At 37.8% G+C, this 13441-nt stretch overlaps 3 protein-coding genes across 6 annotated transcripts; all 3 read right to left on the reverse strand.

Annotated features, from left to right (window-relative positions):
* Positions 1-2: 2 nt before the first annotated feature.
* LOC110763656 (uncharacterized) lies at positions 3-1103 on the reverse strand. The gene has a single exon (XM_021966488.2). It carries the CDS (start codon positions 1101-1103, stop codon positions 3-5), a length of 1101 nt encoding a protein of 366 aa, XP_021822180.2.
* A 715-nt stretch (positions 1104-1818) lies between these two features.
* On the reverse strand, positions 1819-6001 carry LOC110763625 (Serine/Threonine-kinase, putative (DUF1639)). 4 transcript variants are annotated; one of them, XM_088251930.1, is made up of 5 exons: positions 5643-6001; positions 4377-4907; positions 2837-3380; positions 2629-2706; positions 1819-2338 (listed from the first exon to the last, which is right to left on the reverse strand). In XM_088251930.1, exons 1-5 carry the CDS (start codon positions 5651-5653, stop codon positions 2285-2287), a joined length of 1218 nt encoding a protein of 405 aa, XP_088108056.1. In that variant the 5' UTR covers positions 5654-6001; the 3' UTR covers positions 1819-2284. The 4 variants fall into 4 exon arrangements, with proteins under 4 accessions (XP_088108056.1, XP_088108058.1, XP_021822142.1 ...); XM_088251932.1 differs by having other exon boundaries at positions 5593-6001; XM_021966450.2 differs by having other exon boundaries at positions 2837-3272; positions 5643-6000.
* A 1410-nt stretch (positions 6002-7411) lies between these two features.
* On the reverse strand, positions 7412-10756 carry TAF11 (TBP-associated factor 11). Its single transcript, XM_088251934.1, has 5 exons — positions 10278-10756; positions 9762-9849; positions 9495-9594; positions 9088-9251; positions 7412-7733 (listed from the first exon to the last, which is right to left on the reverse strand). Exons 1-4 carry the CDS (start codon positions 10658-10660, stop codon positions 9124-9126), a joined length of 699 nt encoding a protein of 232 aa, XP_088108060.1. The 5' UTR covers positions 10661-10756; the 3' UTR covers positions 7412-7733; positions 9088-9123.
* Positions 10757-13441: the final 2685 nt, after the last annotated feature.

Here is a 13441-nt window from a genome sequence, read left to right on the forward strand (position 1 = left end):
AGTCACATAGGTTGGTCTGTGGACACATCGAGATGTCGCAATCTAGTGAGATTCATCAAATGTGTTTCTGTTACAATGCCTTTCCATGAATTCTGAGACAAACCCAGGTCAACTAGCTCAGAAAGTTGCCCAAAACTTTCAGGAATGGACCCTTTCATGTTGTTACCGCGAAGGTTTAGAGTTTTCAAGGATGACAAGTTTCCAACAGAAGTTGGAATTGATCCCCAAAATGAATTGCCTTCAAGGTGAAGATGCTGCAAGTTTGTTAGCACTCCTAAGGAGGCAGGCAATTGTGTTACAAACTCATTAAAAGACAAATCTAGTGACTCTAGTCTATTATTGGTACAATTTGAGAAACCGCTCAAAAGCTCTTGAATCCCCCCATCTAATGTGTTGTCCTCGAGACTTAAGAACTTTAGATTGCAAAAGTTTCCAATGAGTTTGGGAATTTTGCCTTTCAGATAATTATGAGACAAATCAAGGTGTTCCAAAGATTCGAGGCCTGCGAGTTCGCTTGGAAAATGACCACTGAAAGAAATGCCACTTAGATCAAGTTTTTTGAGGTTGGTAAGATTGAAAAAGCAATTGTGAATCTCTCCATCAGATGATGCAAATGAGATGTTGAGATATCTCAAACTTTGAAGTTGGCAAAGAATGCTAATCCCTTGCAAGTTATTGTCACTCAGGTCTAGGTAGCTTAAATGCTTCAAGCTGAGCAAAGATGAAGTTATCTTACCTCCCAAGCAAGACTCTTCATAAGCTGCCTCGTCCCACTCTTCACCATAATTGTCAGCGTAATCATCAAACAAGCGATCTTCATATGTGTTACGGAGGTCAATCTTTGTAACACGACGGCTGCGGTTGTCGCATGAAACCCCTTTCCAGTGGCAGCAATTGTGGCCAGCCCAAGAGAGCCTACCGGAGGGATCGGTAAGATGTTGTTTGAAGCTAAGAAGTGCTTGCCTCTCTTCCTGGATGCATCCATCAACCAAACGAAGCTTAGTAAGGTGTAGACATGAAGAGGCCAAAGAGAAAAGGAGCAAATAGTGAGCAATATTGAGGAGATAAGTAGGGTTGAATAAGTTAGCATTGCACCTATCCATTACCATTATGCAAAGTTTTCTTAATTTGATGCATAAAATACAAATACAAGTGAATTTATAGGAGGCTAGAAACAACGCGTAATGTTATAATGAGTATTGAAATTGATGGCGTTGGAATTCAAAGCCCTCTCATGTGCGTTGACTTTTGCTGACCATTTTGCAAAAGTTAGTGGTGGAATTTATGCACACCCACTACCACTAATATTTCATTGAATTTTACCCATTAGTAAGATTAGCCTCTTTCTCTATTTGGACACACAACATTGACACACTTAGTGACACCCACTGATGTGTCAATGTATCATTTGCTCTTGTTTTCTCCTCGTTTTCTGTTCAGCGAATGATACATTGACACATTAGCGGGTGTCAACTAAGTGTGTCAATGTTGTGTGTCCAAATAGTATTACTCATTATATAATGAGGCGTTAAGCCCTTTGATAATGATCTATCTTTTAATTATTGGATCAGATTGATTAGTCGTTAGTTAATTTGATCCAACAGTTTTATTTACAAGGCCATGTAGTTGGTTAGCTATTTGTGAGCCCAAACCCAATTAAAAGAAAGAAAAGTCGATCAATATTTCTTTTTTTTTTTAAATGGAAAAGTGAAACAGCTTTTGTCATTGATGGGATGAAAACTGCATATGAAGCAGCTTTGTACACGAGATTAGCATGAAAAATAGCAAAAAGATTTACGGCAAAATTAATCAACGACAGAAACCCAACAAATTTAAAATTAATTAATTAAAAAAACAACATTGAAAAGAAAAAGAAAAGAAAATTCTAGTTATTTTTTATCAAAGGCAAGCAGAGTTGGGGGCCCACAGACCAAGTCATGAGGCTCTTTAAAGTCGTCTGTACTGTACACCTCTCAGTCCGTGACCCAACAAAATGCTTCAAATTCCGAAAAAAAAAACCCCCACCACTACCCTTGAGCCCAAGAACAACAACATATCTCATATCAGCTACTTTGCCGCTGCTCCTCAAAACGACAGATCGTCTTCATCAAAACGACAGCAAAGACATGGTGTGTCCTACAAAGCAAGGGCAGGTGGACTATCAAAAGGGTCCCACTGACTTTGGATGGAGAGGGCTCTCTCTCTCTCTCACTCTCTCAAATTTTTTTGTTTTTATCATATTTTTTGAATAAGTTTTACATTGTGGGGGAATAAAATACTAGTACTACTCGGAATCGCTGTCCACGCTCTCCATTCCCTTGAGTCCCCTTCGCTTTTGCTGCATATGCAAGCCACCCATAATCAACACAAATTTATTAGTGGACAGCAAAATTATTTAGTTAATTAATTCTGTAATAATCTATATGACTCATTCTCCATCATAATTAATTTTGTTTTTCACTTTTCACCATCATAATTATTATTATTCTCCACTTTAAGTACCCAATTATTCCCTCTAAGCAAAAAAGTACTAGGGGCAATTCATATTTTTCAGAAAATTTGGCACCAGAAAGGAAATTTTATTTGGCAAAATTTTCACAGGCAAGAATGAGCAGTGCAGCAAATTACCTTCTTCACACATTTCTTCTCCCTGACCTCATAGCGATTCCTTGTCAAGTCAGACAGCCACATCCCTGGAAAACAATACTGCCAAAACCAAAACCCAACAACCCACAAAAAAATAAATGAATAAAAGTTGTTTCCAGTTAATACCCAGAAATTAAAAATTACATATGAATGCAGATAAAATTGAAGAATAATAATATATTTATTATACCTGGAGGGTTCTGTCAATGTTTTTGGCCCTTTTCTTGGGTCTCTGGGGGAGCTTTGTGCCTTTCATTGCAAGGAAATCATCTTCCTTCTCTTTTCTTGACAGGGCAATATAAATTCTAGGCCACTCAACCACTTCATAGTTGACCTTATCTGCTGCTGCAACTGGTGCGGCACCATTAGCAGTGGCAGCTAATTGGTCCGATTGCAATGAAGCAGAATCAGCATGGTGCAGACGATCAACTTGCACAGAGGGTCCATTTGGCTTGTCATCTTTGGCTGATGACCTGCCTGAGCAAGGAGGCAGCTTTCTGTCATTTTTCTCAGGAGGAGGAGATCTTTTCCCAGCCGTAGATCTAGAAACAGCTCGGCTGTTGCTGCCGCCAGTTGGGTTTCTTGATGGGGACCCATTAACCACAGCAGATCGATCTTCTAAATTCCTGGTCATGGCCAAAGAGGAGGTGCAATAAACGGGTGAGCAGAAGATGGATGAAGGTGGTGTTTGGTATTGGATGCAGGAAAAAATAAAGGTGGGGACTTTGGAGCTTCTACACTTCCAGGAGGGCAGATAGATAAATCAGAGGGAAAGGCAACAGAAAAAGACAGAATTTAATATTCACTTAAATGAAGAAAAGCATATTAACCTTACTATTTATGCATCCTTAATTTACTAAAATACTCTCACTATCTCCAAGAAAATCTAATCTAAATACTACAAATTCCAATAATAAAAAAAAAGAAAAAAAAGAAAAAGGGAAATTGGGGAGATGATTTTCAAAGAGATGAGATTGTGTTTTTCTGTCTTTTGAAGAAGAGGACAAAAGGGTAGCAAGGGGGATTTATGAACAATATTATTCTAACCTACTGCCTAAAAGTGCAAAACAAAGCAAAACCCACAGGAAGCAAGACAGAGCATTTGAACTTAAAACTCTTGGTCTTTTGACACCCACAATATGAGACCAAGAGAGATAAAGCTGAGACTGAGACTCATGAGAGAGAGAGAGAGAGATGATTAATGAAATTGCATGCTATATCAAGGGGTAAAAAGGTAAACTAGATGAAAATTATATAAAAAAAAGTGATCTTTCAACTTGGATTGAACAGCAGCAAGCAGCTAAACAAGAACATGGGTTTGTTGTACCAAAAAGAACATGGCTTTTTGGAAATTAGATCTTGATCCAAAGATTCAACAGTTTCCCACACATAACAAAACAAAACCTCAGCCTTCAGACCTAAATTGGAAAAAAATCCACAATAAATTCATAACATATATTGGGAAAATAGGGCATGGGGAGACTCAGAGAATGAAGCCAGATTCAACCAATCGTACTAAAGACGATGACCCAAAAAGTAAAGACCACCGTAATTGGAGGAAAAGGACTTTAAATATTTTGAAAAAAAACCCAATCTACCAATTGATCTTTTGGCAAAAAAAAAAAAAATCTAACCAATTGATCTTCAGCAATAAAATTACAATATTCCGTAGGAAAAAAATAAAATAAAAACAAAATAATTAAAGAGGTTGGGATGTAGGTATATGGTACCTGCTAGGAAGCAACGCGGAGGCTTCCTTTCTAAGTCTGCCATTGGAAAACGACGACGTTGCGGAGGAGGAAGAAAGGGGTGGAGGAGGAGGCGGCGGCGGCATAGACTTGTCTCTTCTCTGCAGCTTCACACCAGCTTGCCTTGCTTGAGCTGAGGAAGAAGACTCATCGGTCACTGCTCGGATCTCAGTTCTCGAGACTCTCGACCGCTTCTTGTGGCCCCACTGCAATAACACATCGCCGGCGCCGCGGCTGGGGCTTGGGGTCCGGCTGGGGCTCTTGTCCTGCCTCTGGGTCGGGCTCCGGTGGTGGTTGTCGGAGTTGGGTGAAGTGGGTCGGGCTCCGAATTGGGATTGGTTCGGGTCTTGGGTTGTGGGCTGGGATCGGAATCTGAATGGTTTTGTGGGTTCTAAAGTTGAAACTGTGCTGGTTGTGAGAGTCTCTGTCAACCCATCTTCTTTGGATATGGCTCTCATGGCTGGCTTCTTGCCATTGCTCAAAGGGACACAATCTGGGCTCACTCTCTGGTACCTGTAAAACACAAAACAACAGCAACCCATTAGCGAAATCCAAATGCAAATCTATTTATGCAGCCGAATTCATAACATCGAACAGCAATTCAATGTCAATTGGTAGTCATTACATGAACTATTCATAACCCAGTACCCCAAATTTCTATCAAATAGCTCTTTGAAATGTTAATTTTCTATCACCAAACCAGGAAATGGCTTGGATGGTTATGTTACTGAAACAGAGGACGTAGCTCGAGATCTTAGATGAAATTTTTGAAGATGAGCAAGGAAGTTAACAGGGAATTATCTAATCTCATTCACAGTAGAGAATCGGAACTGGTCAACAAAGAGCTGGTTTGAATGTTGCGAAGGAGAGACCTTTTTTCTGCTGCTAACAGCGAAGAGCTGAATCTGAGGAATCCAAACAGGGAGCTCTGTTTCTATGGCAACTGAGGCATTTCTGCTTCGCCAACCAAATCCGATTGGAAACAGAGGCTGATTTCATAAACCCAAGTAGAAAAATCGAAGAGAGAAGAAGATCTCATCCAGTAAACGATCGATTATTCAAAAGATAGATAACAAAATTAAGCTTACGAAAACAAGAAGAAATGATGAAATCCGATCCCCAGGAATCGACCAACCAACAAACCAATCAATGGGTCAGGGTAATTTGTCGAGAATCACACAGACGACAGACCACTCACCCATCAAACAAAACAAAAACCAAGAAAACGAAAAGGAGCAACAGGCAGACCTCATCATCATCCGCTGAAAAATCCCACCAGTCAGGCTCACAAGTCACAACATTAACATCATCTCCGTGTGTAAATGAAATGAAGAATCTCTAAGTCAAATTATTATCAGAAAAGAATGGGTTTTGTTTGTCAGGTTGTTCATCAACAATGACACGAAAAACGAAGCAGAAGCTGAGGAGCTAGAGAGAGAGAGAGAGAGAGGGCGGAGGAAGACAAGTCTAAAGTCTGTTGAAAGGATCAGACAGGAAGACAGAGAGGAGAGCTGTGATGCAGGGAAAACAGGCAGAACCGAAGTGGGCGATAACATAAATTTATATAGGGGGACTAGTTAAGCTGCTGGCTGGGGGAGGAGGCTAACAAGAGCACTTGCACTTATACCAGTAGTTACTAGTAGCGTAGCGCTAGCCATTGGGGAAGCCTCGGACTTGGTCACTTGAGACTCAGGGCTCAGGGCTCAAGGTTCAGGGCTTCCAAAGTTTTTTGGTTTTGGGCTTCTCAGTTTTTCATTTTTGGTTTGAGGCTTCTCAGTTTTCACCCAACCCAATTGGATCTTAGTAGGGCACTCATTTTTCACACCCAAATTCAAGTTTTAGAGGCTTTCTATAGTAAAGATGTAAGTTTTTTTCATTTTTTTTCTTTTGACTTTTAACAAATATTTTAAACTACTCTAATATACAAAGAGGGGTTTCGAACTCGGCTGCAATGAGGTGGGCATACTATCTTGGTCAACTGTCCTAACTTACATTTGCGATATTTTTATCTTCGTTGGCCTCCATTTTTTTTTTTTTAAATTAAGATTTAAAGTGCTTTACTTCTCAATTCCCTGTGAGAGGCTTTTTTAAAAAATTTTAAATTTTATTTTAGAATTAAAAAAAATAATGGGTAGTTGTGTTCCATAAAAATAGGATCCATTATCTGATTTTCTTTTAATTTTAATTTTTTTTTAATATGAAAAGGTATGAATTTACCATATTATCCTCATTTAATTAATAATTTCAATTTTTAATATTTGCATTAACCAAGGGCATTTTTTGGTATTTTGAATGTTTCACTATTCTCTGCCTTTTGCTTTATATATATAGATGTAGTAACCTTGCGAAGGGGGTAGGTTTTGTCACTATAGGAGGCCCATTTAATTTTATAAAATGTAGTAACCTTGCAAAGGGGGTAGATTTGTCACTATAGGAGGCCCTTTTAATTTTATAATATGTAGTAACCTTGCAAAGGGATTTCAACCAAAAACAAAAACTTCCAAAGGGGGTAGATTTGTCACTATAGGAGGCCCTTTTAATTTCATTAAAACTTTGATCTGAAGAGCCGTTTTTAATAGACTGGTCAAGAACAGTTATACAATACAAAATGTTGTGTCCACCACCACCATCTGTAATGTGCTCATTACTATGCTAACCATCTTTAATCGCCAAAGTCTTTTCTTTTTTTCTTTTTCTTTTTTGTCTTCGTCAAGTCTTTAAAAGAAACACTTGCATAAAATGGAGATAAAATTATTTTGTTATTTTCGACCAATAACTTTAAGAAATGTATGATAACTTTTTAACATAACATTGCATTATTGACCGGAGATAGAAAAATAGTTATATGACCCCATTGCAACCTAATTTTTCTGAGCCTAGAGATCTTATCAATGGAAATAACTGCCAAGAAAACCAAGTGTCATGTTTTTTCCGTTCGATATCTTTATAAACTCGTTCACAGAGTGAAAAATATTAGGATCCATATGAGTCTAACATTATAAGTTGGAATCTCAAAGTCCGAAAAGTACATGCAATTCTTCGCTTGGTTGAGACAAAAATATGCACATGGGCGGCAAATAACAAGCATAAGTTATCTTGGGTCACAATCAATCAAGGGGCAGTCTCCTGTTTATTCCAATTTTACAGGGTAAAATAAAACACAGAGCTGGCAGCACAAGCCTGCAGGGCTGTGATTTGAACTCTTCAATGTCTCCTATCGTTATCGAAGTCGAAGATACTTTACGAAGTATGGTTCTCACCTTGGGTTGAAATAGCTATGGCCTTTAAGCATATGGGTAGATGTACTGCATCCCAACTCCAACTTACAGATCAGCGGACCTAGAAATAACACCAGATGAAAGATTTATTTCGAACAGAAGTAGAACAAGAAGTTGATAGGCTTCTTCACATAACAATTTTTTCAGAGTTCATAAAATAGTTTTGTGCAAGATATATGAGCTATATTTATGAGATGTTATATCATCGTAGTAGTACAAACTAAAATCACGTGTAAATCAATGTGCCAAAAAATAGTCTCCAACTTCAAATAAAAAGAAACGTGGTATCACAATGAGAGTGGTGAAAGGGATATCTCTAAGCAAATGGAGCCTTGAAGCAAAACAGAAAGTGAACCAGGAACCAATTCGAATTTGGATCTTGACATGTCTGGTGGGTTTTAACCGTAGGCAGATAATAGACAAGTTTTGGGATTGCTAAATGCATCATGAGAGACGGCTTCAGATCTTCAGTATGATTGGGTAAAACAGCTAAACCTACCATCAATTCATGGAATAAACCAAGGACAGCTCTGGAATGCTTTTGTCTCCAGGAAGGCACAACAGAAATGTTCAGAAATGTAGTTCATTAGCTGTCATATATACCCCAAGCAACAGGATCATGATCTGATCTTTTGGTCTTAAATCATGAGCCTAGTCATGAATCATGATCACATTGATAGCCAGGAACCCAGGATTGACAATAATGTTTGACTCATGGCTATCAGGAATCAATTCTGAAACAAATTAGACATGTTTTGCTCATGGATTGATATTTCCGAGTGTTCCAAATAGACAATAATCAATGCTCAAAACAATCAGACATGTTTTAATGATGGTCTGATGTTTCAAAGTCTTCCAAGTAACCTTCAGAAAACCAACCCATCCCACCAGACACCACCTACGATGTTTTAAGTCTTAACCCTCAAAAGGAACAGGAGGGTCTTAAAAATGACTTTACAAGAAGAACAATGACGTTACTGATGAAAGTTAGATGACTTTGTAATTGACAACATAACATCATAGAGTAGGACAGTTTCTGGATCAACTTTACTTCCTTAAGTTGCAAAACCAACCAGCTTTTTGGTTCTAGGTACAAAAACACATCATTATACAAGCATTTATCTGTCTGTTTCTCCCTTTTCCATTTGTTTCCTATTTCAGCTCATAGATTTAGAATTATCTGCTAAAGTATAGTTGGTCAGCTGGCCTAGCAGTATTCAGCTTCTTCGCCATAGAAAAACAACAATTTAGTTCTAAATTTCACTTTCCAATTGTTAAATATTAAAGCAGCCCATTGGCAATACTTGTTCTCAATTCAACTGCCTAAAAGGTGTAGGACAGGACAAGAATACAGCAAAACTAGAATAATACAAAGATAAATAGACATGTGATCTAACAAGGTTATGGTTGATAACCTGTCCAATTAGATACATAAAATGAATCTGGTCCATCTACCGGAAGAGCCTGGACACTGATCTCTTTGGTACCTTCCCTTCAAGCTTCAATCTTCGATATGCTTCTCTAATGTGGCATGGCCTGATTGGCCCAGATTCTTTCCTCTCTGTCATAACTATTCTGGCTGCAAAAGAACATAGATAGAGGCTCTGGGTAAGACATAAAATGTTGAACCATTAAAGTACCTGTTACACTAAATTTTCTGGACCAAGCAATACACTCCTTTTTTCATTTGTTATATCAGAGTCCAAAGGGTGCAACTCGAATGGGATCACAATGCTAAAGTGACATAAAACTCTAACAATATTAACTCAAAAAATGTCATTTTTCATTTTTATTTAGTGAAATATGAAAATAGATAACATACCTGTTTCAACCAGTTCACCAACAAACATCTTTGCTATCCCTGACACTACAATTGTCATAGGCATAGAAATTTTTGGAGTTCCACTGATGCTACCTAACAACTGCATGCAAATAATGTACTCAAATATTAATGCCAAAGTGACTGCTTTCTACAAGTTTTGATGCAAATATGACAACTCTAGAAAAGTGCATTGCCAACCAAATTCCAATATGCAGCTAATCAGATCCAGAAATGCCTTCTACATGGAGAAATAATTAGGAAGCATACCCTTTTCATGTTGGATTTCTGAAACCCAGCTCTCCTAAATGACTCGTACCTACTCATCTGTTCCTCCGAGAATCGTGATAAGATAGCCCTGAAAGATTATTCAGACCTAGGAGTTTAAAAGGAGAAGTATGATGCAGATTACAACAAGCTCTCAAGGAAGCAAAGCATACAAGTCCTAAAGAAATAGGAATCAAATTTATTTAAAGCCTACTTAGAACACTGCAAAGTACACAATCTAGTCTAATAACCATCCATTCTTTACAAATTCTATTGCTTCAAACTGAGTTTTCATTGGAACCCACTTGGGCCCTTCATAGTCTAGTCTAGTTATCATCCCTTCATTCTTCCCCATGAATTTGTTCTATCAACTTGGAATATTTGTATTCATATGCAGCAAACAAGAGCATTACTGAAATGCAAAATTACAATTACCCAAGCATTTAAAAGACATTTAATTTCTTGAACAAAAGCTGAACCATTAAATGGGTTTAAAGAAAAAGTGAGAAAGGAACATACTGCATCTTGGCCATTTTGTCAGGGTCGCCAGTGGCAGAGAACTTGCCGAGCTCAACATCCATGTTCTCTTCATCTTCGTCGTCGTCATCATCTTTGTTGTGCTTGAATGTGGCCCGAGCAGAGGTAGAGGGCGCTGCTGTAGTAGCAACAGGTGTTGCTCTTGCTGTAGTTACTGCTGTTGTTGGTGGTGGTGGTGGCGGTGCCGCTAATGGCGTGGCTGAGGAAGATGGGTCTTTGGAGCCAGGAGGAAGAAGAAGAGGGTCGTCGTCTTCTTGAGTGTCGAGAGCGGTGCGTGCGGCATCAGGAGCCGCGGGAGAATCTGGCGGCGAGTCTTCTTGCTCCTCAAACGCCGCTTCGAATGGGTCCTTGGATTGCTGCTTCATTCTCTCTCAATTCTCTCTAGTATACTATCTAGATTCTTACCCTTTCATTCTCTCATTCAAAATCAATCTTAAAAAGGTTTCCCCAAAATCAAACTATACAAAAAATATTCATTAGACCAAGTATCCAATAAGATGGTGCTGCTGCACAAAAAGGACAAAAGGCCATGTTTAGTTCTCCTTGGGTTTGGATCAAACTTGATGTTGTGGGCCGTTTCGGCTTTCCTATTTGGGCTTTTCTTTCTTTTTCTTTTGTTTTTTGGTGAACACTTTTCTTTCTTTCTTTCGTTGAATTGAATGAGTGGTTTTCCAATAAATAAACAAATAGAAGAAAAAAAATTTGATCCCTCAAAATTGTAGAATAGAACTGTTCTTGAAATTCTGAGAAAGTCATCCCAGAAAGACACCAAATTCTCCTTTGTGCTTCAACTGCAGTATCTTTTAAAAAAAGTTTGAGAAGAAATTATATTGTCTAGAGATCTCAATGGCCGGACTTTCAAACTTTCGTTTTTGCTTATTTTGATAAAGGGATATATAATATGTTCATTGAATAAGTAATGATCCGGCGCAGGAATTTTGAAGTGTTAATAACAGTTTCCTTATACAAAAAAGAAGAATTTTATTGCATAAACATGTTAATCTTGTTACAACCATGTTACAACGATAGCACCTAATATTCCAAAGATGGATATTAATTTGGCTGTACATTGTATAGTGTCATTTTCTAGTGTTGTGTCAATGCTAAGTCAATTTTGGCGAACGAAAACTTTAGTTTAGTAATTTAGGATTAAAGGTGTAATATGTGGAAGAGAAATGGCAGATGTAAACCTAGTTAGGTGTGAGACTACATGCGATGGTGATATCCTCAAAAATATCGACCCATATATTGCCACTAAAGAGGTAGCCCATTGGTTTCTTGGTTAAAGTTAAAGAGATGATATAATATAAAGCCACTTTTATACAGATATGGTGATTCAAAGGCAGATCTGGTGATGCTAATACCATTCATTCATTCATTCATCCATATCCTCTTTTTAAGTTATGTTCTTATTTGTTTGGTTTCTTCCATAATAAAATTGATTGGGTGTCGAACTAAAGAAAATTCATCCAAATAGGGAAAATAAAACAAAATATATGAAACATACAACATAGTGCTGCTTCATTGACACTCCACCAAACCCAAATCGGTTTTTGTTTCTTTCTTGTTATAATGAGTCAAGCAGCCATCAGAATTTGTCATCAACTTCGTGCTCTATTTGCATGTAGTAGACTAGTTCTTTAGTGCCCATCAATCCTCTTCAAACTCAAAACAACCCTAACAACTCTCATGCTCCCTATAATGAGTTTCAAACTTTAACAGTTTAAGTTTTTTTGGGATCAATGATCGTCTAACATGGTATCAGAGCTCTGATTCCATGGGGTTTTAGGTTCAGAAACTCAAACCCTATTTTCGAAAGGGTGTTAGTTAGTGGTTTTCTAACGTTTTCAAGGAAATGACTCTCCCATTAGACAAGTGTGAGATAATATATACCAAATTATTGTTCAAACATCTTGGAGAGTCGAATTTTGGTGACTTTAGAGGGTCATCATGAAGTCAAATGATCTAGATAATAATTAATGTGGCTAAAAAGGACCAACTAGCAGGGAAGATTCCGCCGCTGATGATGATGATAATGGACCATTGTTGCATAAACCAGTACATCATCAAAAAACGTGTACAAGCATGGAACAATCACCTTATTACATGAGCTCAGAGATCAGGTCACCATTTTGGGAGGATCAATGAGTGCTTATCTTTTTTCATATTTAAATCAATAAAAAAGAACTATAATAGCATTTCATTGAAGCAAAGCAAAGCAATTTTACATGTCATTTTTGACTCTTTTGTGCTCTTTATGGTCCCATGGAGACATTGTCCATTATTATGGTCGCTCAAAACCAAAGCAACCTTATGAAATTTCCTCTGGTGTTCATCCCACTTGAGGCATCAACTTTGTGTATATATATTTCTATGCATAGATCAGCTCTAGAGTCCTTGATTTCAGGTGAAAAAAATGGAACAGTAAAATAAGCTTCCCAATATGCCATAGCCATATTCCAACACAAACCTGGCCTTTATTGCCTTCATAATTATGCTTCCTCCTAGAGAGTCCTATGTCCTCCTAACTCATTGACCAAATAAAAATATGAAAAAGATTCAAACAGGTCCACAGAGAGAGAGAAAGAGAGAGAGAGAGAGAAGACATAGATTATTAAAGTGATGAATCCCAACATCTCCAAAATCAATCCATATGCTTTTTCTTTTTTCACGTTCTGGTCTAAAGTAAAAGGGTAAGGAGGAGGGGGCTCCTCCAGAATAATAATACTGGTACTTATTCCAAACAAAATAACAAAGGAAGATGGTCTAAAAGAACCCAATTAATGTGTCCACTTTAAAAACAAAGAAAAGAATCCTGGAGTATTATCTGCTTCTCCCCCAAGTTGATCATATCATTCTTTGGCTGATACTTAATCATCATTCAACTTAAAAAAGACAGTCTCATAGTCATTAACCTGTTTGCAGCCATCTAAGTACAAATGTGATGCAAGGAGCTTGTAGCTCAAGTGATTAAGAGCATTTATCCCTATATCTAAGGTCCTAGGTTCGATTCCCCTTTCCCCCAATATCGCTTGTATAAAATATTTATAAAAAAAAAAAAAAAGTACAAACGTGATCCACGCAACACACACATGAAGCTAAAATTTTATCCAAGCTTTTATTGATAAGCAAGCAACATTTTAGGA

This window comes from Prunus avium, chromosome 4, assembly GCF_965620075.1.
Source record: "Prunus avium chromosome 4, drPruAviu1.hap1.1, whole genome shotgun sequence".
Classification (NCBI taxonomy): domain Eukaryota; kingdom Viridiplantae; phylum Streptophyta; class Magnoliopsida; order Rosales; family Rosaceae; genus Prunus; species Prunus avium.

Excerpts from the sequence above, each read along its gene's own strand:
- TAF11 (XM_088251934.1), bottom strand. The coding sequence starts at position 10,660 with ATGAAGCAGCAATCCAAGGACCCATTCGAAGCGGCGTTTGAGGAGCAA. Across the intron at positions 9,850-10,277 it reads GACAAAATGGCCAAGATGCA|GGCTATCTTATCACGATTCT; the intron begins GTATGTTCCTTT and ends ATAATCTTTCAG. Across the intron at positions 9,252-9,494 it reads TGGTGAACTGGTTGAAACAG|CCAGAATAGTTATGACAGAG; the intron begins GTATGTTATCTA and ends GTTCTTTTGCAG.
- LOC110763656 (XM_021966488.2), bottom strand. The coding sequence starts at position 1,103 with ATGGATAGGTGCAATGCTAACTTATTCAACCCTACTTATCTCCTCAAT.
- LOC110763625 (XM_088251930.1), bottom strand. Across the intron at positions 3,381-4,376 it reads TCCGCGTTGCTTCCTAGCAG|AAGCTCCAAAGTCCCCACCT; the intron begins GTACCATATACC and ends CTGGAAGTGTAG. Across the intron at positions 2,707-2,836 it reads ACATTGACAGAACCCTCCAG|TATTGTTTTCCAGGGATGTG; the intron begins GTATAATAAATA and ends TGGTTTTGGCAG.